This window comes from Herpailurus yagouaroundi, unplaced genomic scaffold (assembly GCF_014898765.1).
Source record: "Herpailurus yagouaroundi ecotype Mexico unplaced genomic scaffold, PumYag 28, whole genome shotgun sequence".
Lineage (NCBI taxonomy): Eukaryota > Metazoa > Chordata > Mammalia > Carnivora > Felidae > Herpailurus > Herpailurus yagouaroundi.
The window spans coordinates 15,771,022-15,793,554 of NW_024412376.1; the positions used below are offsets into that span (position 1 = coordinate 15,771,022).

Consider the following 22,533-nt stretch of genomic DNA (forward strand, 5'->3'; position numbering starts at 1 on the left):
GAAATACAGACTATTAGTCCAGGAAAGTCACTAAACAACAAACAACAATAATAAACACCAGTAACAACAACTGGGCTTTGCAAGTGGGAGGTCTGGTTTCCAGGGTTGCCACATTGCATTATTTAATGTATCCAATTTTTAACAACAACAACAAAAATATGTAGCCTGAAAAGAAACAGAAAAATAGGGCCCATACTGGGAGGAAAAAATCAATAGGAACAGCCTAAAGGAGCTCAAATGTTGGACTTACCAAATCAGACATTTACAAAGCCATTAGAGATATCAAGACCAAATGAGATTGAAGACTTATATAATGGCCAGCCTCAGTGTTCAAAGGAGACTATGAATTTGCGATTTTCAATTCAGATTATTTCACAGAGTGATTGCCATCAATTTTATGCATCTGTGTGTACACAGATATAAAATATATATATTCCTTTTTTAAAAAAAACTGATAATGAAAAGCATGTAATTATTTAAAAATATTTTAGATGAGTATCTAAATAGTCTTTATGTTTTAATCTCTTTCAGGCCCTCCTGTTAATGTCACATGCAACATATTCATAAACAGCTTTGGCTCTATTGCTGAGACGACAATGGTAGGCATGTTTACTTTGTAACAAGTTTCACACTGGAGTATTTTGTAATTACATTAATGGCACATTTTCTGCTAGTGTTATGTAATTTAAAGCCAAAATTAATGTAATGATATTTAAAAAAATAAAATTAATGGTATAACTAAACTGTAATCAACTGCAGGCAATAATGTTTCATTTAGAGATGGTATAGTAAAGAAAATGTAAATAAAACCAAGAATGTTTTTTCCCATTTTGGTAATTAAATATTAAATCTCAAAGTAAAACTAAAATTTTACCATATAAACCATTTCTTTTCAATACTCTTTATAAACCAGACATAAACACAGAAGTAAATAATTTCATGTTCAATTATTCTGTGTACTTAAAATGTGTTTATAATATTATTTTGAGTCTTTATTTGGTTACTTTTCCAAATGAATATAGTATTTGCTCAAACATTATAAATGTTTTGTGAATTGTGGTATCTGCCTTAATTTATTGAAACACTTTGAACAGAGACTTCTGTTGAGAACTATGTAGTTGAGAACATTTTATATAATGAAGTTATTAAAGCCAAAACAATTATCATTACAGACCAAATTTATTCTGATTTGAATTTTATAACTTTCTTTAACGATCATGTTGTATCTCTACCTTACCCTGTTGTATCTCTACCTTACCCTGAAGCTTTTGTTGTGCATTTTAGCAAAACTAAAATGCAGAGACAGACTTATGAGCCACTCATATCTGTAAAATTGTCTAGCAGGCAATTTTTTTTCTAATTTAAACTATGTATGGTGGTTCTTAAATTACCTAGAATTATAATCCATTCCTAAATTTAGCAAGTATAATTTGCATTAATTTTCAAAGTTGATGTTAGCTAAAATAGGATGTAAAATACTTAAAAATTTATTAGCTTCCAAAACCATTATTAAGTAAGTAGAGAACTATGTTCATTTTACGTATCTCAGAATGACTTGATAGCAAATTTTCTAAGAATAAATAATCTAATATGCGAATTATTACGGATGGATATACAGGTGTGTGTGTGTGTGTGTGTGTGTGTGTGTGTGCGTGCGCATAGAGGATCTATCTCAACAGGAAGAGACTTTACTTAGGCATCTTTTTTTCCCCTCATGTATGCAATATTTAGTCATTTAGTGGCATCTCTGTGGTTTACCAAACTCAATATAATATAATTACAATAAAAGCATCAGTGAAGAAGAACTTAACTCACTTATTTGGGCATTATATAGAATTATCTTCACTACCGTATATAAATTCACATGAAGGTATGTGTGTGTAAACACAGAGAAAATGAGTATAATTTTCTTGCATAAGCACAGTGTGGTTCTGGTGCAATTCTGACTCTAAAATGACTATGATCCTGTTTTAAGCTTTGACATATTCTGGGTTTTCATTGAATATTTTGTCCTGATTTATATCCTGCATTTGTACTACTGGGGAGAAAAATTTTCCTCTACCCTTCAAGAATCTTTTGACTGGTTTAAGAATTAAGTCAACATGAGACAATTAACAGGAGAAAATTAAATATAATAACATTCATATGAAGAATTCGCATGAACATAAGGGATTTCAAAGATAGTCAGGCAAAATGAGGTATATATGTCATCCTAAACTAAGGAGAAGGTGGTAGGAGTCTGGGACTTCAAAGGGAAGGACAGCAATTCACAGGAAGGTGAAAAAGAGTAAATGTTTGGTAAACAAGTGTCTGCTGGGCCACTCAGAAACAATGGGACATTGAGAGGACTTTAATCCAATAGGCCTTGCTAGGGCTCCTACCTATCTACCAGACCTAGTTCATATTTAACTATAGTTATCTATGGTGCTAGCTCCCTTCCTGGAACAGGTCCTCTGTCTAAATCCTTTTAGGCAGTTGGCAAAAAGAAAAACTTCCTGAGTCCTCTGGGGTTTTTTTAAACTTTTTTTTTAAAATTTACTTGGGGGTGGGGAAGAGGGACAGAGTGAGGAAGAGAGATAATCCCAAGCAGGCACCATACTGTCAGCACAGAGCCTGATGCAGGGGTTGATCCCACGAAGTGTGAGACCATGACCTGAGCTGAGAACAAGAGCTGGGTGCTTAACTGACTGAATCACCCAGGCTCTCCGTTGAGTCTTCTGTTTCTTAAAAATAATCAACCTAAAATAATCCATGTGCCGAAGAGACACATTTTGGGGGGAAATTTTTTTTCCTCTACAGTACATTCTTAGTCCAAATCATATTTAAAGATGAAGGAATCTCTACTGGCTTTTTTCTGCTTAGACTTTCCAAATTGTATTTCTAGCCCTGGCAACCTTTCTTTTTAATCGCTGCTATACATACTGTACAATCTCGAAAGCCTAAAAATATGTTTATACTTTCTCTTCTGCAAGATTGCTTCCACAAAATACTTTCAGCAGCAATAGTTGGAAAGACTTACAGCCTTACTTGTCTTTGTGGGATGGAGGAAGAGACTTGGAAAAAAGAAGTCATGGCCAGATTTCCTTCTCGTTAAACCTGAAAGATTGTCAGGTTCCTGAAGGTCTTTGCTTTTTATAGCCTAATTCATCAGCCTGCCATAAATGGTTATAGCACACAATCTACAGGGTGACGACACCAGCTAAATTTCTCATCTTTAATAATTTTAGACTTCCTTTATAAAATAATATTACATAAAAACTTGCAGAATATTATACATACACTCCCACAGTGACTCTTACTCAGTTTTATTTCCCTTCTGTAACATAGAAATCCTTTCAATTCCCACATATTCCATCATAACGTATTTTTAAAAAATGATTTAATGTTTATATTTGAGAGAGAAACAGAGAGACAAAGCGTGAGCAGGAGAGGGGTAGCGAGAGAAGGAGACACGGAATCTGAAGCAGGCTCCAAGCCCACAAACCATGAGATCATGACCTGAGCTGAAGTTGGATGCCCAACCAACTGAGCCACCCAGGCACCCCATCGTAATGTATTTTTTGAAACCATTTTTAGCATTTATCCCTTTCCTCTTCTGGGTCACAAGTAGCACCAATAAGCATTAATCAAACACCTCAGAGATTAATTATTATAAAATTTACTGTGTCCTCTTTGATATCTCTCTTTTTAGTCTTCTAAACTTTTAAACAGGTGATACTATTTCTATTCATGTAATCAGATTCAATATTTGTAAAATTTTTAATGGCATCAGATGGAAGAGCTGCAACATGGTGTCCATATACATAAGAATGAATAAAATTAAAACTTACTATATTTAATATCTTAAGATTCATAAAATATTTTCCTACCACTTAATTAAGTTGATGTATTTTATTCATATTTTCTACATCATAGCTCTGCAAGTAAACTTGGTCCCATTATTTTATTTGCTGTGATGTTGTTTAAATTAATTTATTTTTATGGAAGCATTTATGTATTTTTAAAATATTTACATTCCTTATACTGATATAGTTTACTTTTGGTTTTACAATAAAAATAGCCTAATTCAACTAAGAAGATGTATTAAAATTGAGAAGATTGAATTTCAAATGACCTGCAATCATTAATAAATATCTTTGCATCTGAGATCTCATATCTAAAATAAAACTAAATAATTCTCCCAATCTGTATATCTCTGCTTAACAAAGACATTAACTGTCTTCAATGTCTATTTACTGACAAGATATATTAAGCTCCCTCTGCTGGTGTAGTTTCTTACAATTGTATCTCTCCACATTTAAAATTCACCCTTAGTCCCATTTGAGGTAATTATTTGATTCTTGAGAAAATAGCTCTAGTAGATATTCTACATATTTACCAATTTTTTGAAAATTAAGTTAATTTAAAATTTTAACATATTTTGCATCTTCTTCTTGTACCAAATCTGTTTTTTTTCCAAATATTTATGTGAATTTTTCCAAGAGCATAAGCTCAAATTTATTTTTACCCATGAAACTCCTCCTTTCCCAGTATAGATTTGTCTAATTAACTTAATGTAGTTCCAACTATTCTCACTTGAGTACAATTTTATTATTCTTGGCATATAGTCATCAACTTCTTTTCTATAGATATTGTGGAAATTTGAAACTCCCTTACCTCTCTCACATTTGGGTCATGTGTCATATATTATGAGATTCTCTAAGGGTGTGTTCAGCCTCCATTAGTCCAAGTTCACATTTTTCTTAAGCAGGCAATGATTGAACAACTATTGGAAACCACAGTTCTTAAAAACATTATATTAAAGATAAAGTTGGTGGGGCGCCTGGGTGGCGCAGTCGGTTGAGCGTCTGACTTCAGCCAGGTCACGATCTCGCGGTCCGTGAGTTCGAGCCCCGCGTCAGGCTCTGGGCTAATGGCTCAGAGCCTGGAGCCTGTTTCTGATTCTGTGTCTTCCTCTCTCTCTGCCCCTCGCCCGTTCATGCTTTGTCTCTCTCTGTCCCAAAAATAAATAAAACGTTGAAAAAAAATTAAAAAAAAAAAAAAAGATAAAGTTGGTTTACCATCATTAGAGTCATTCTTTTTCCCCTTTTGTAACATGGCTTGGTAAGGGAGGTACGTCTGTCCTGCCTTCTAAACTTGGGGTGACAAAAGTTGCTCATGATTGTTTTCATTGCTTCTCTGAGGGGAGGCTTAAGATCTCCACATTAATTTGAATCCTAAGTAAAACATAAACTCTTGCAAACCTGTGATGAGTTCTGGATAAGGCTTATATGCCAGGCTGAAAGCATTTGTAAGTTGGGCTTTAAAAAAAAATCATAGATGAATGTAGTAATTTGGGTGTGTATATATAGCAGTGTCTCAAACTGAATATATTGGCTTAACCTATCTTCAGAAAAACAGATGGCTCTCCATCTTGTTACACATATGTTCTCAGAGAGTTAGAAAACTGCTCGGCTATGTGCCTTAAGTCAATATTTACTCATTGAACCATTACTTTTCACTAGTGCTGATAGAATAAATTATTTTTACAAAATAAAAACAAAAAAGTTAGCTATTTTGGTATAAAAGTTTTTCAGGTGTTTGTATACAAAGACATATGGCGGCGTTGGGTGAGAGTATCTGAGGGTCTGCTGTGATCTCACCGAATTGCCAAATAGCACATTTTCTCAATTTTTCACAGAAATGATGGCTTTATATAATCATACATTTGTACATGCTACGTTGAATCATCAATTAGAATTTCCAAAGAAGTCTAAGCCAGTATGGCATAAAAAAATTTATAGTAGCCATTTATAGATTCTTTTTATTTTAGGTTAGTTTAGTTTAGTTTAGTTTTTTAAAAGTAGGCTCCATTCCTCGTGTGACACACCTGAGCTGAGATCAAGAGTCATACACTTCACTGACTAGTCACCCAGGGGCCCCTCCATTTACAGACTCTTTTTTTTTTCCATTTACAGATTCTTAATGGAAAATCCTACATGTCCCTTTTTTCTAAGTGTATTTTTTTATCAAATAAAGTTTTTTATCAAACAAAGTTATTACGTATACAAATTTTTGCATAGGTGATATAAATAACACTCATTTTTCTATCATCTTAAGATATTAAACAAAAAAGAAATTGAAGCTGACCATGTACTCTTTCCCCAAACACTGCTTCCCTGCCTTTCCAAGAGAGGCTTTGCTTCTGAATTTAATATGAAGACATAAAATTCCATTCTACATTATGAAAATGTGAACAAAATGGCCATACTATAGTATACACATAGAATTTGATTTTTTTGTTCAAATTCATGTTTTTTTAAGATAAGCCTTAGACTATTTCATTCATTTTTATTTCAAGGAGTATTCTACATTGCATTTATTCATTCTACATTTGCTGGATATTTTGGCTGTTTTTAATGTTGTTACTACTACAAAAACTCTGCATTGAAAATTGTTGCACATTATCTTCTAACAGGCATAGGCAAAATATTCCACAGGGTATATACCCAGGAGTGGAATTATTTGGCACAAGGTTAGATACTCAGAAGTGAAATTGCTTGGCTCAAATATTACTGTATTGCTCTCTAATGTGGCCATTCTGTCTTAAAGACCTACAATTAATTTTATGAGATTTTCTCATGTTTTACATCACTCACAGATAGTATTTACCTACTTTGGACATAATTGCCATTATTACGTACTGCCTTGATTAATAGTGTGGTTACTCATTTTACTGCAATGTCATTCATTCATTCATTCATTCATTCATTCATTCATTTTTGCCATTCTGGTATCCTTTGTGCAAAATGCCTCTTCTACATTTATGTCTTCTACATTTATGCTCGTTTGTTTTTATAATGTATACACCAACATACACCACACATACACACACACACACACACACACACACACACACACACACATTATTCTGAACATGAATGCTCTGTTATGTGCATGTTAAATACCAATTCTGCTTTTGTTTAGTGTGTTCATGATGTTTTATGATGTATAAATTATTTTTATTTTAATTTATAAAATTTAACATTGTTTTACTCACTGGTTTGTCCTTCTTTGTCTAAAGAAATCCTTCTCTCACCCAAGTTCAGAAAGACATTTTCTTATATTTTCTCCTCCTAAAAGCATTTTGCTTTTCCTATTAAGGTTTTAGTCCACCTGGAATTTTGTGTAGTTGTTTGTATGTGTACGATGTGCAGCAGGTATTTATTTTTATTTATTTCACAATTGAATAATTACTTCTAATAGTTTGCAATTGTACCTCTGTCATATCTATCCCTAGATGGAATGTCTGTTTCAAAATTTGTAATTTTGTGCCAATGCTGAATTTATCTATGCCTGCATCAATATTATAGTCTTATTTATTATAGCTTTAAATTGGGCTTGATATTTAATAGGACAACTTCTCAAACATACTTTATTCTTTTTCAAAGTATTCTTAACTCTTCTTAGAAGTTTGCTTTTTCATGTAAATTTTAGAATCACCTTGTCAAGTTCCACAAATTAAACTGGAATCTATGAATGAATGTTGAGAAAGTTGTCATCTTAAAATACTGAATCTTTCCATCTATGAATATAATGTATCTCTCTTTTACTTAAATATTATCTAATATTATTTAACAAAGATAGAACTTCTCATAAATTTTTTACATATCTTATAATTTTAATAATTACTCCTTATTTTTATTTTACTTTGCAACACTTTAGCTGTGTTTTCTAATTCTTTATTGCTGGTACATAAGAATATGATTGTTGCTTACATTGGTTTAATATGCTTTCATTTTAGCCCTAAAATGTTACAGTTCCTTCATGCAATCATTTTATCTAGGAATAATATGTTGATTTGTTCCTTTTCATCTTTATATGCTTGACATCTTTTACTTGTCTTGCTGTTTTAGCAAAAATAGTGTTGAGTGAAACTTATTTTATACCTGGTCTTAAAAGGGATATTTCTAATATTTGCAGAATAAATGTGATGCTTGCTTGAGTTTGATATCCTTTACCAGAATTAGTTCCCTATTTCTGTAGAACACAGAAATCATTAAAACAGAACACCCCCCCAAAACAGTAAGTCTACTAATCCGTGAACTAGGGTATCAGTTTATTTGTCTTCTTCAGTTATTCTTAGCTACATTTTTTAGAGCTTGTCATATATTTTGTTTATTCTGAAGTACTGATGTATGGTAATAAATTTTACATTAAAATTCTTCAAATAATTTTTTATTCTAGAGTAGTTTCATATCTATAAAAAAGTTACATAGTATGGAGTTCCCCCATACCTCCTTCCCAGTGTCCTCTACTGTTAACACCTGGCATTAATATGATACATTTGGCACAACTAACGGACAAGCATTTGATAAATTATCATTAACTGAAGTCTGTACATTTTTTAGTTTTTCCTTATTACTTCTAATGTCTTTTTTCTGTCCCTAGACCTATCCAGGATACTATGTTAAGTTTAGGTGTCCTGTCTCCTCTCCTTATACTTTCCGTATATTTTATGGTCTTAACAGTTTTGAGTGCTGGTCAGGTACTTTGTAGAATGTCTCTCAGCTGACATTTTTCTTATGACTAGGCTGGAGCCATGAGGTTTGGAAGGAAAACCACAGAGGTAAAGTGCCATTCTCCTCACTTTATATCAAGGGTGTGTCTGTCACTTTGTATACTATGTATTCTCATTAGCAGTGACTTGTCAGACTTCGCCACTGTAAAGTTAACTCCTTTTTTCACCTTCTCCATACAATATTCTTTGGAAAGCAGCACAAGGACCATACTTAAGGATAAGGAAGAATTACTCTCCATCCCCTTGAGGGAATCATATTATCTGGCATTCTTCTATATAAGACATTTATCTATTCTTCCCCATTTATTTATTTGTCCAATGATTTATTTATACAAGTATGAATTCATGGATATTTGTTTTATACTTTGGGTTATAATTCAAAAGTACATTATCTACGTTTTTGTTCAAGTCATTGCAGTTTTGGTCATTCAGTTGACTCCTGTATCCTTTTCACATATTTCCATCATTTTGTTTTTTATGTGCACTTTCTTGCATCCTGCTACTACAAGATGTTCCAGACTCCTCTTGTGTCTTCCCTGCTACAACCCTAGAATCAACAATTTCTCCATGGATCCCTGGCTATTTTTATTGGAGATTGGTATTAGAAACCCAGATCTGGTTACTAGGTACGGTCATTGCTACAGAAGTATCATTATTTCTAGGCCCTCTAAGCAGACAGAGCTTGGAAATGTGTGTATGTATGTGTGTGCAAATGTTATAATTTAGACTGTATTTTCCAGTTGTTTCTATAAATATACAGACAATTATATCTTAGAATATTGACGAATATCCTAAGAATTTGATAACTTAGGTAGTTTTGGTACTATTTTGCCACTTTCTTTGTATTGTCTATGAATATGCTCATGCAAATGGTTAAGACATTTGTACACCTTTCTTTCTGTTCTTTACACTTTAAATCTCTCTTCCTCTTCTTCCCTCTCTCCTTCTCCTCTTTCCCTCCCTTTCCCTCCTACGTTATTGCACTGGTTCACAAGTCCTGAACAATGATAAATAAAATGGATGGAGAATGACCACCTTTGTCTTTTCTCTGATATCAGTGAGAAATCATGCAATATTTTGCAATTAAAAATGGTATTAACTGCAGATTTCTCCTAAACGTTCTTTATCAGACTGAAGAGTTTTCCTTCCATTACTTATACACTGAGTTTTTTTTTTTTTAATCATGAGTAGGCATTCAATTTCATTCAGTGCTATCAGCATTCATTGAAATGATTGACTTTTCTCCTTCATTCTGTTAGTAATATGGCTTATATTAAAATCAATCAAATATATATTGATTTTCAAGTAGAAAATCATCTTTGCAGCTCTGGGATAACTCCCCTATGACCATAATTGATTAGTCTTTTTATATATTGCTGGTTTAATTTATGATATTTGGTTTAGGATTTTTGCTGCTGTGTTCATTTTGGATATTGAACTGTAATTATCTTTTCTTATATTGTCAAGAGCAGTGTGTGGTATCAGTTTTATGCTAGTTTCAAAAAATTAGGAAATATTCATTCTTCCCCTACTCTGTAAAATAGTTTGTGTAACACTGTCATTTCTTCCATAAGTATTTGGTAAAATTTACTAGTAATGCCATCCATGTTAGTCATTTTACTTGGGGGAAAGATTACATTTACAGATTCTACTCTTGAACAGATAGAGGACTATTCACTTTTTCTACATTTTGCAAAAGTTGTTTTTAAGAAATTTGTCCATTTCCTTAAAAATTTCAAATTATTGACATAAACTTATTTATAATACAATATCATTTCCTCTGAAGTATCTTTTTAATGTCTTCACTTTCCTTATTTTTAATAATAATTTTGTTTTAGCTCCCTTTTTCTGATTAGCTTACATATGGATTTACTTTTGTCTGCTAGGAATTTTTGCTGCTTTCTGATCATTACTATGATTAATGTTAATCTTTTAAAGATAATAATAGTCAGTTTTTATCACTCCCTTTGTTCTTTCTGTAAAATCTATTACACTGAATATTCTGTACCTCATTCTCTCCATCAGAATTTCTATCTCTTTATATTTCTGTGCTGCACATTCCTTATATTTAAGAATTGCCACTGGTAAATAAATTATTGGAAATCCATAAAAATCCCAAATAAGCTGTAATTTCATACCAATCCACTTTATATTTCTTCATAGCAAGTAACTCAATGATTTACATAAGGCAATTCATTCACACACTACTATGATGATGTTTTTCTTACAGCACTTTATTTGGCTTTTAGGATAGCATTTAACTCTATGTACTGATTTGACAAATAGACTTCATTGACATCCTATTATTTTATTCAATTTAGTTTTTTTTAATTTTTTAACATTTATTCATTTTTGAGAGACAGAGAGATACAGAGTGTGAGTGCACAAGGTGCAGAAAGAAAGAGAGATACAGAATTCGAAGCAGGCTCCAGGCTCTAAGCTGTCAGTCAGCACAGAGCCCAACATGGGGCTGGAACCCATGATCACTGAGATCATGACGAGAGCCAAAGTCTGATGCTTAACCGACTGAGGCACACAGGCGCCCCTTATTCAATTTAGTTTTAAGTACTCTTTATCTTTTTAATATTTCATTTAAATCCATAGACATTTACTTAGAATTTTTTTTTAAATTAATGTTTATTTATTTTTGAAGGAGACAGACATAGAGCATCAGTGGGGGAGGGGCAAAGAGAAAAGGAGACACAGAATCCGATGCAGGTTCCAGGCTCTGAGCTGTCAGCACAGAGCCTGACACAGGGCTTGAACCCATGAACCGTGAGATCATGACCTGAACCGAAGTTGGATGCTTAACCGACTGAGCCACCCAGGTGCCCCTAGAATTTTTTGATTATGGGCTCCACAGAGCAGCAATCCACTCTGCAATATTCATTATTATATCATTAACAACTAGAATAATTCTTAGCACAAAGTAACTCTTAATTATATATTATTGAATATCTGTATACATGTATTCTGGCCAACAAAGAGTCTTTTTTCCAAAAAGAAAACTTCACTACTGTATCCTTGTAAGAGTGTATAACTGTTTATTACTTGTATTGCTTCCCAATATGGTCTAATTTTGCATTTCTGAGTCCTGGTCACTGTTTTAATTTTTTTAGTGTTTTATTTTATTTTTTGAGAGAGTACAAGTGGGAGAGGGACACAGAGAGTGGGACAGAGGCTCTGAAGAGGGCTCTTTGCTCACAGCAGTGAGCCTGATGTGGGGCTTGAAGTTACAAACCATGAGATCATGACCTGAGCCAAAGTCGGACACTCAACCGACTGAGCCACCCAGGTACCCCCTGGTCACTATTTTAAATTGGTGCTACAGTCTCTTAAATATGAGCTAAGTAACTAATTGTGCAATCAAATTACTGTTTGCTAACATTGCTCAAATGAACATGGCTTTTTTATTAAAAAATTTCCTTGTAATTTTATCTTTCCTCAAAAAGTATTTGCTTTTTCAGCTGTATTGTTATAAGTTCATTAAAACATTAAAATTTTGTATGTAGACTTCTCTATGATAAGAAATTAGAACTCTTGTTTTATAGTGCTTATGACAATCAAAGAATAATGTTTAAAAGTCTAAACTATTAAGATGTGATTGTTTCCAGTATCAACTAAGTTTAACCATAACTTTTTTATGACAATTGAAAGGAAATGTGTGTAATTTGAAGGAAAGTCCATTTTTTTTCTATCTTTTTATAAACTTTTCCAAAAATGAGTCATTGGTCCTTAGTATCTATTGTCAATGGCTTAAGTTCTTGCAAAGTTTCACTTTATGAGTCTCATGTAGTGTTCAATGACTATTCCTGTATAATTCATATTTCTAGATTTAATAATGTTAATGTAGCATATGACTAGATGGATCCTATTCCATTTCCTTTTAGGAAAGCCTGAACACATCCTGCTATCCATTTAACATTAAGCTTATGTCTGTTAACATCTTATCCTCACCATCTTATTCTTCTCACTTTGAGTAATGGGTAAAGCCTAACCAAATATAGCAATGGCATTGGTCTGAAAGATTTTTAATTTCAAGCATGAGTAACCAGTGAGTGGCAGTATGAATGTGTTCTGAATATCATTATAAGCATGAATCAGAAATAGGGTATATTTATGGGAAAGGTCGCAGAAAGATAAGTATGCATGAAGGTTACACATCCTGGCAACCCCATCAGAAATACAAATAAATCTCTGCCTGGTGTAGTCACCCACAAGACCGTCCTTATGTTCATGTATCTCAAAAAGAGACTGTCTATCCTATTCGCACAGGTAAAGTTTCTTATCAAGAATATCACAAAGAATACAATTGCTTAATTGTGCTGTGATGTTATTAAAACAAACATGATCTTTAAAAGCACATTTCCAGTGCTCCAGGAGAAAAGTGCCAAAGAGAAACTCATAACAGAAAGAAAGCTTTAAGTGGAGAAGGGAGTTGTCAAGCACATAGTTCTGCAATTTCTCTGCTTTATTGGACCACATATTTTTGTAGAATTTCCTGTTGTTCTGGCTAAGCAGGCTGAAAACTTAATTGTGTTTTGTTGATGCATTTGAAATATTTGGATTAAGACAAAATGAGGAAGATTATAGGGGTACATGTAGTGTCACTTAACTCTCTTCTCTGCCTACTAAAGCTAATTTATAATGGAAAGTTACTATTATCTGCATGTGGTCCTCTCTAGAGGAAGATGTTGTATAGAATTCACTGCTACCAGATCAGTTAAGCACTTGTTGGCCACCTAACATGGCATAAAAATGATCTGATTCTCATGAACAATTCATAGCAATGGTATTCATCTTCAAGGTATTTATTATCATGCAACCTTTTTCTAAGAGAATTTGATTTTTCTAAAAGAATGCACTCCAAAATGTCATTTCAACTTCTATAAAGATAAAATGGGCAGCAAGATAGGGAATTGTGTTCTCTAAGATGATTGGCACTAGTCATAATTTGTTACTTAGTCATGAATTTAGCATGTCAATTAATGTTAAGTACTTGGCAATCAATTTAAATTGCAAATACCTCTTCAACTGTGATTTTGAATCTCTGACAGATGAATGAGTTAAAGTTAGCACTGACACTCTCTAGACCAGTTAGACGACACGTTTCCATTGCTGTGATGAAACTAGCAGCCCATCTACAAACAAGACAACTATGCTTCACATGGACTCAAACGAGCCAGATGACAGGGACCTGAGGCTGGGCCACAAGTACCCTGTCAAATAGTAACAGATGCAGGCAAATAGTTAAGCAGTTCATGTTCAGAGAGTTGGTTGGAAAGTTCCTACTTAACTAACCCTACTTAACAACGATGCGCGCGCGCGTGTGTGTGTGTGTGTGTGTGTGTGTGTGTGTGTGTGTGAAATGAGTTTTAGTACTTCAGGATTTGGTTTTAAAAACATAAGGAAAATAATTTTGTTCTTAATCTCATCAAGAAGGCTCAATAACAAACTATTTGTTCTATGAGAGAGCATGAAGATACATAGATTTATTATGAGCACATATGTATTACTATGATATGCACCATCTTTTAAAAATTCTCCTTAGTAGTTTCTTGGAATGTTGCCAACACCCTATAGAGACTAGCTACAACATAAGACGAATAATCCTTTCATAAAGTTATATTAAGAGGTTTAATTAACACAAATGAGCTTATAACATATATCAACATTGAGTAGATAAACTGTATATATTCACAGATGAGTCCTGGGCAACCTTCATCTGTGATACCCATTTAATTTATCTGTAGATGATATCGAAGTCTTATTTTTCCTCTTAGGGGAAATTTGGGAGTACTTTCGTCTCCATTAAGTCTTCCAGCCCTACTGGGACTCTTCTTCCCACAGATTTTTAGAATTACCAAAGAATTCCTCTCTGCTTTTCCCTATCTGAACTCTTATCTCCCTCTTGGAGGGAGCCAAGATGGCAGAACAGCATGAACTCTCATCTCCCTCTTTCCCACTTGGACCTGCCTCCATCCCTTAGATAATGATTAGGCAGTGATGTTTCACTTACAGACTTCCAGGAAGTCTCTGGCCTGGTGCATGAGTCTCCCCCAGAGGTAGTAAGAGAACAGCTGATCCCTCTCTGAGCTAATGGGATGAAATTTAACCCCCTTCTTTGGTGGAAGTCATTTGGTTTGATTTAGGTTGTTCTTGCACTGATTTTCTCTTTTCTAAAACCATTGTTTATCCATATCAGGTCTCCCTGTAGTTTCTGCTCACTCAGTCTTTTGATGAACATTTAATTTTTAATATACCCTGTATTATATGCATGTTAAGTACACATACTAAGAAATAGTCACTAAAATGGTTAAAAATTCTAAGTATATTTTACTATCATATTTTAACTTGCTGTAAAGATAATTGCCATTCCTCACCCATGTGCTATAAAATTAAATATGATTAATCAAACTTTGACAGCAGATCCAAAAAGAAACGAATAAGCTCAGCTTCATTGTTTCTTTAGTTTGCTGGAAGATAATGTTCCTCCACCATTTTTTTCCTATTATGCCTCCCTAATGAACATTTTTAGACATTGTTTTCCCTAATTGCCCTCTCTATGAAATTTTAGCAATTCAGATATCCCATGTACCTGTTTATATACTCTGTGTATATCTCTGACTTACATGTAAAAGGAGTACTATTTTTTTCATTTCCCAAGAACCAATTTTTGCTCCCTTGAGAAGGATATTGTCATTGTTAAGAATGTGGACTCCAAAGTGTACTTATATTTATAGGTGTACTCATGAGTTCACTTGCCCAAAGCTAATATTTTTCTCTTCATTGCTTGGTAGCATATGGAACAGCAGGAGAAAGTGGGACAGAAACACTGTGAATTCTGAGGGGGGAGAAATACATTTTTATGCCCCTGGCTATTTGCAAAACTAGTAATGCACATGGACTGGAGGCCAAAGCATATTCTCTGTCTCATTAATGTGTTAACTTCTTCTGTTTTAGATGTTATTTTTCAAACTTTATATGTGTGCCTGCACACACACACACACACACACACACACACACACACGCCCCTACACTAATTGTATTTACATTCAGATTTGCTTCATATTTATTTTCTATGTCTGATACACAGGCCATATTTGTTTTCTTTTCTTTTTTTTAAATTAAAAAAAATTAATGTTTATTTATTTTTGAGAGAGAGAGAGAGAGAGGGAGAGAATGAGTGGGGGAGGGCAGAGAGAGACACACAGAATCTGAAGTAGGCTCCAGGCTCTGAGCTGTCAGCACAGAGCCCAGTGTGGGGCTCAAACTCACAAACTGTGAGATTTGGACCTGAGCCAAAGCCAGATGCTTAGTTAACTGAACCACGCAGGCACTCCTCCTTTCTACTTCTGTGATGATACTTATGTTTTGCTTTTACTCGTAACCACTGTTGTATCCTATATTTCACTATTTAATAAAATTGACCTCAAAATACTTCCCATGTAGTTCATTCCTCAAGCCTGTTCCAGTGGCAACAGATCTTTGTGAGGTACACATAGTACATATGACATTACTGTCATGGCTAAGATAGAAGAAAGTTTTATAAAGGTATAATTTACTCAAAAATAGAAGAAACTGTGACTTAGATCTCTCAAGGGAAAGTTCTTCATGAGATATGTTTAAGAATTGTCTGAAAACTTCCCCGAGAATTGAAGATCAACCCCTCTATGAGTTAAGCTTCCAACAGAGAGGTGCCCAGAACCCAGATACCAGGCCTCTACCCTGCTTTTCCTCCCACTTCCATTAACTAGGATGTGTCTTGGGGTAATCTTTTCAAAAGCTTGTTGCTGATTGTGGATGCCATGTTTCACATTCCATGTATTTTCATGCATAGCCCTTGAAGTAAATTGTCTGGGACATGCTTTCCTCACCTATGCCCCTCTCCCACTTTCTCTCTCCCTCCTTAATTTGTCCACTGTCCCCTTTGGAATCTCTGTTTCTTAGTTGACAAACTTACCTACCCCGATCCACCCCCCCATACATACCCTTTATGATGAAGAGTATCTCTATTGTCTTAGTATCACAGAAGGACTCTCTCCACTACCTCTGCAATGCTTGTAAAGGTCTCCCATAATCCATGGACTTCAGGTCAGGAAGTCTTCTCCACTTCTTCATTCCACTTCCAGATACTTCTTCAGTCCTGCTTTGAAGCTACTATCTTTGAGTCTCCACATTTCTCCCCTGCTTTGATTCATCATATGCCAGTGTTGTGGTTACTCTACTCATCCATCTAAGACTTGAGCAGCTGATCCAGAGTCTTCTCCATCTGCCTTAATTTGACATGGTAGAACATCCAGCACCATCATCCCCCCAACCTCCTCACCTTTAATAAATATCTTTTTCACTTAAATTCAATCATCCACCTCCATGGATCTTGGGATCTCATGGGACTTGGTCAAAACATGAAATCTCCTCCAAAGGCTGAACAAATTCAAACATCTCAAACTTTGACATTAATTTCAAATCTCTTTCTCTCTTTGGTCTTTCAGCACTGGATTGCATAAAAATAAAACACACTCTAGTTATTTTATATGGAAATGGATACAGTCCAAAGAATAAAATACTTACAAAAATGTGAGAAGGGTGGGTAGAGGCAGCTCTAGGTTGATTGTTATCCAAAACTAGCAGTTTCATTGTTACTTGATGAATGGGTCAAAAAAAAAAAAAAAAAAAAAAGAAAAAGAAAAAGAAAAAGAAAAAAGGGCATCGTACTCAAATATGGTGTATGTTGCTGCCATAATTCAAAGAAGTCCAGGCAGCATTGTTCCTCTTTCTTGGTGGGAGGGAAGCAACTTGCCCTGCATGTTTAAAGAGATATCAGGACATGTTGTAATTCCTTGATATCCTGAAACTTTGTTGAGTTTCTTGGGGTTATCTCCTCTTCTCTGGCTCTTATAATGCTATCTGTTATTTTCTACTCACCTATTCTAGCAGCATGGTATCTTCAATATTGTAGACCAGTGGGATGTCTTGTGATGCTGGACTATCAGTGTTCTCATGATCTTAATTATGGCAACTAGGCTGCAGAGTTGGATCTATTCCATCTTTGCAAAACAGCAAAGATATTTCTACGAGATAAAAGTTAATGCTTCTGATGTTCTCCGCTTGAGAATTTAGAAGAAATGTATTTAACACATCAGTCATAAACCAAGTGCCAATGACCCTATTGGTTTGCTCCAACAAAGAGATTATACATATGCAAACAACAGCTATAACTGAAGTAATTAGCTGAATAAAGGACATCCATAGGCATTTCCGAAGATTCGAGTGTCTTCTACACAGGCCAAAAAGGAAAGTCAAATAGAGATGTTAAAGGGATCATACCTCACCATCATACAAGTCTTTGAAGGAGTCATTAATATCTTTGGCACCCCCAGGAATCCAATACTGCTCTTCGCTAATTATGTTGGCAAGAAAAGGGCTTTAGAGAATTCCATGTTGCTATTCCTGCCTTCATAATTCTTACTGCATAGGCAAAAGGGATTATATAAGAATTCTGTAGTTGATGACTTTACATATATTCAGCCATTCACTTAGGAAATGAGAAAATACCACAAAATGTCTTCATAGAACTATTGGAACAAATGTGAGATAAATTCTCATCCAAATTTCATTATTATCTGGCTCGCTCATAACCTGCTACTCTGACCAGTTGACAATAGTAGTATTTTGTATGTCTGGGAACTGGAATTAACTCAGAATGTGGTTCAGTGTTCTCAGAAACATTGTTCTTCATAGTTTGTGTTCCTCAGCATATGGTCAAAATTAACTGCTGTGGGTCCCTGTAGGAAGAATCATGACATGTGTTTGTGATGTCCTTCTCTAAAGGAGCTTGAATCTGTGAACTCACTCATGTTTTCTAATTAAGTGAAGTTGTGTGTCTGTCTTGGTAACTCAAGTAAAACCTATTTGTCAACACTAGGGTTCCTTTGTTCAGAACGAGTAGAATCTTCCTTATTGAACCACCTATATATTTGAAGCCTATGAACCAACCATCTACAATCTGATTCACATGTTCTGAATACCCACTCCAATTCTGCTCCAGTTATGTAATCATGTCTACTTTGCCTCTGGGGTTAAGTAAGTAATGCTAAATGATATCTGTCACTCTGACAACTAGCATTTACTATTGAAATCTGGAAGCACATTTCAGTGGCAATGTGTCCAGCTTAAGAGGAAAGCCATAACAGTGCTGTTTTAAAATGTTGTTCCTTCACTCAACAATGTATGTTTCAAAGCACTGACAAATGGGTCCCCCTCAGAGTACATAGCTATGGGGAATGAATGAATTAGTTACATATTTAAAATTGTTTCTATGCCCTTACTTCACAAGTCTTTGGATATCTTCTATAGTTGACTAACAATTGTATAGTATATCAACTTTATCAGCACAGGTCACTGCTGTTTTCAGCTTACCGCTCACCAAATGGGCAAACAATTGGAACCACTCCGAGCTCTCTAACATACTGAATTCAGAATCTCTGTAGATATACCCGTATCAATAAATTTAATCATTTCTAAACTTTTATTTCAACACTCCATTTTCTGGTACTCTCAGAATCTATTACCCCATGTAAGTGCTTATGCTCATATAAATTAGAAACACCTGGCAATTCCTTGGGGTGTAAAACTTCTCTTCCTGGGATTGACTGTACTTGACTCCCTGGCTGCTTTCAGGGATCTAATGCTTGGTACAGGTGTGGGGCAATGACAGTTGCTAGAGGTGGATACAACGAGAATAGGCATGCCCCTCATCACCCTGCGGAGGAAGAGCTGCTTCCGCAAACACAGGGGCAGTGGAGCTTTGTTGCTCGAAATACTTGGCGGTTTCCAAACCCTCCCAATTTTAACCATTCTAACAGTTTAAATTTCACTCTTTCCAATCAAGGTCCTAACATTCATCTATGTCACCCTGCAACAGAGTGACTAGAATATGGTCTCTGGCTTAGTAAACTACAGATTCATCCTTTGCATCTCATTTTCAGCCATAGAGTCTCTACCCATAAAGGTATAGAAGATGAGAGACTCTTTGAGGAAAATCGTGAAAAAAATCCGTGGCTCTCCAGCCAGCCGTAACCTAAGAATTTAAATTTCTGAACTGGATATATTCTTTTTTTTCTCTAAACTCCCAATTAGAAGCAAACAGCCCACTTCTCATTTCTGTATCCTTCATGCCTATGGCATTATATTTTGCTATGGCCTTTAGCACTTGGTCTGCTACCAAGTGTATGAAAATCATACATTTCACTTTGGATGGTCATGAGTAAAATTTTCAGTTAATTTTACCACTGCTTTCCACGTGCTACTAGCGTCCCCTCCTTATAGGAACTGAAATATGCATGGCCTTCAAATGCAAATAGGCCAACTGAACCGTCCGTGGTTCCCATTGTGGCAACTCACCCCTGGTGACAAATACTAATCCAGTTGGTGTTCAGTGGCTGTAACAGAAACCACCTCATTAAAAAATTAAAAAAAAAAAAGACTTAACACTGGGAATTAGATGTGCATAAAATTACTGGAAAGCTAAAGAAGAAGAATTATAGTACAGATTTGCCTTGTCAGCAAAGCTGCCCCCTGCTTGATTCAGGAACAGGGGAAGACAGGAGCTTCCAGGATAAAACACTGCTGAAATGTAGGAATCTAGAAACTGTCACAGCAACTGGGCCACCATGAAGTATTGGATATGCACTATTTACTGAATATTCTATATTTATTCCTCCAACAAGCGTGAAACTAGGGACAGGAAATGGGAACTTCTGACTCTGCTGCAGAAAAACTCAATGCTACCGTAACTCCAGAAACTTAGAACGAGCAAGATTGTGGCAATGTCGCGAAGTGCATCTGAATGGTGGAATGTAAACCACCCCAAGATGGCTAGCTTCAAGTGAAATAAGGCAGACATAGAAACACAAATACTGTATGATCTTACTTGTGTGCAGAATCTAAAAAGATAAAGTTGAATTCATTAAAGCAGGGAGTAGAATGGGGGTTAATGGGGGTAAACATTTGCAAGAATTCAGAAGATACTGGTCAAAGGGCACAAAGTTGCAGTTATATAGGATGAATCAGTCTAGAGATCTCTTGTACAGCATGGTGACTATAGTTAATAATTTTGTATTGAACAGTGGATATATGCTAAGAGAGTAGATTTTAGGTGGTCACATCACACATGCAAAAAAGTGACTGTGTGAGAAGATATGTTATTTGGCTCAACTGTATTAATCTGTTTTCTAGGTATATATATATATTGCATCATCATGTTGTATACCTTAAATACATACAATTTATCTTTTCTCTTCAAAGAACAAGCCACATTGAGAAAAACCAGAATATTTGATGACTAATAATGTAACATATCATAGCAGGGGCCGTGGTATATATAGGCTGATTACAATTATGTAAAATAGAAATTCTGAGTGTCACCCGTATGGACCTAAATTCTTCAAATTTAAATCTTCATTCTTTCTGTGAGTTCGCCTGTCATTCTAAGGTGCTGTCAATTTTAAGAAACACCATTGTTTTAACAACAATTTTTTGACTGAAAATTATAGGAACACTGACTGACATGTAAACATCTATTTTATATAACATCTAAATTTCAGATATGACGAAGTTTTTTTTAATGCCCTAGGCATCTATGAGAATAATTTTGCATGGCTCTCTGACTTCTAGAACTGTGATAATGTTTCACCTCACCAGAAACAAATAAATAGTTGAAATCAGTCAAGATTTGGGTTGGGAGATCCAAAATATAATGCAAACAGTAACAATTAAACTTCACTGTGACTTTACTGTGAATAAACCTGGCAGATGCCACGTTAATGAAATAATCAAGCCTGACATCACCAATAACGAGACATGTCAACATCAAATGCCACTGTTATGTCGCAATGAGAAGGGAAGAGTATTCTTTCTGTGATAGTCTTGTTAAAAACGAGTAGTACCAATCTAGTTGTGAGAAAACATCAGACAAACTCAAACTGAGGGGCATTCTGTAAAATACCTGGCTTCAAAGGCATCAAGGACACGAAAGACAAAAAAGGCTGAGGGATTGTCACAGATTGGCAGAGAATGGACAGCTAAATATGATGTGACAGTTTGGATTGGATCCTAGGCCAGAAAAATGAGAAAAGGACATTAGAGGGAAATGTCAATGAATTCGCAGTCTGTAGACAGGTTCTATCAAAGTTAATTTTCCGGTTTCAAAAACCATGCTATTGTTATGTAAGGTATGACATTAGGGGAAGGTGGGTGAAAGTTTACAGAAACAATCTGTGCTATTTGTGCAACTTTTCTGTAAATCTAAAATTGGAAAGAAATACTTCTAGGTGCACAGCATATATGGAGCTTCATACAATCAAACATTGTTTCAATAATTCAATAAATCAAAACAGATTGTTTGATTGTAACAGTTTCACAGTTGTGAAATAGGAAGGCAAGACAAAACAAAAGAGCCAGCAGCATGAGCCTTCAATAATCTGGCACCTCTCTTCTGCGGCATCATCCCTTCCCCTCAACTCTGCTCCTTAGGATACAAACTGGGTTTCACAAGGATCAGGGGATCTTGAGAAAAAGGATGACGTATTCACAGAAATTCTCTTCTAGTAATTTTTGTCCTTCTGGGAAAAGTGATAAAATGCCAGAAGACAGGCTCTAAGAGCTGTCATTTGTCTGCTGTGATCATGGAGACTTTACAATTGCAAATGACTTAACACTGCACATCTGAATTTCTGTCTACCTTCCTTTTACTCTCAAGCAGAAAGGAAAAAGCAAATATTTCAAACAAAAGAGGGAGATTATTTTACCTTCTTGAATTTCTGTATGAGTGTAGCAGTATCTTGCCCTATAAAAGCCTAGTGGCTATTAGATTCAGAATGCAATATATTTTTGTAATCCTCTTTCTTTTCTGAGGCTTCTATATCTCATTACTCACAAGGGCTAAATTATTTAGCCGCGACAATTTTCAG

At 35.0% G+C, this 22,533-nt stretch overlaps 1 protein-coding gene across 2 annotated transcripts in view; it reads left to right on the forward strand.

Annotated features, from left to right (window-relative positions):
* Positions 1-22,533, forward strand: part of GLRA3 (glycine receptor alpha 3) — a 198,818-nt gene that overhangs the window by 69,392 nt on the left and 106,893 nt on the right. For both annotated transcript variants that reach the window (XM_040470106.1, XM_040470115.1), the window contains exon 3: positions 532-599. In XM_040470106.1, coding sequence (XP_040326040.1) covers positions 532-599 — 68 coding nt within the window. The remainder of the gene's footprint in view (positions 1-531; positions 600-22,533) is intronic.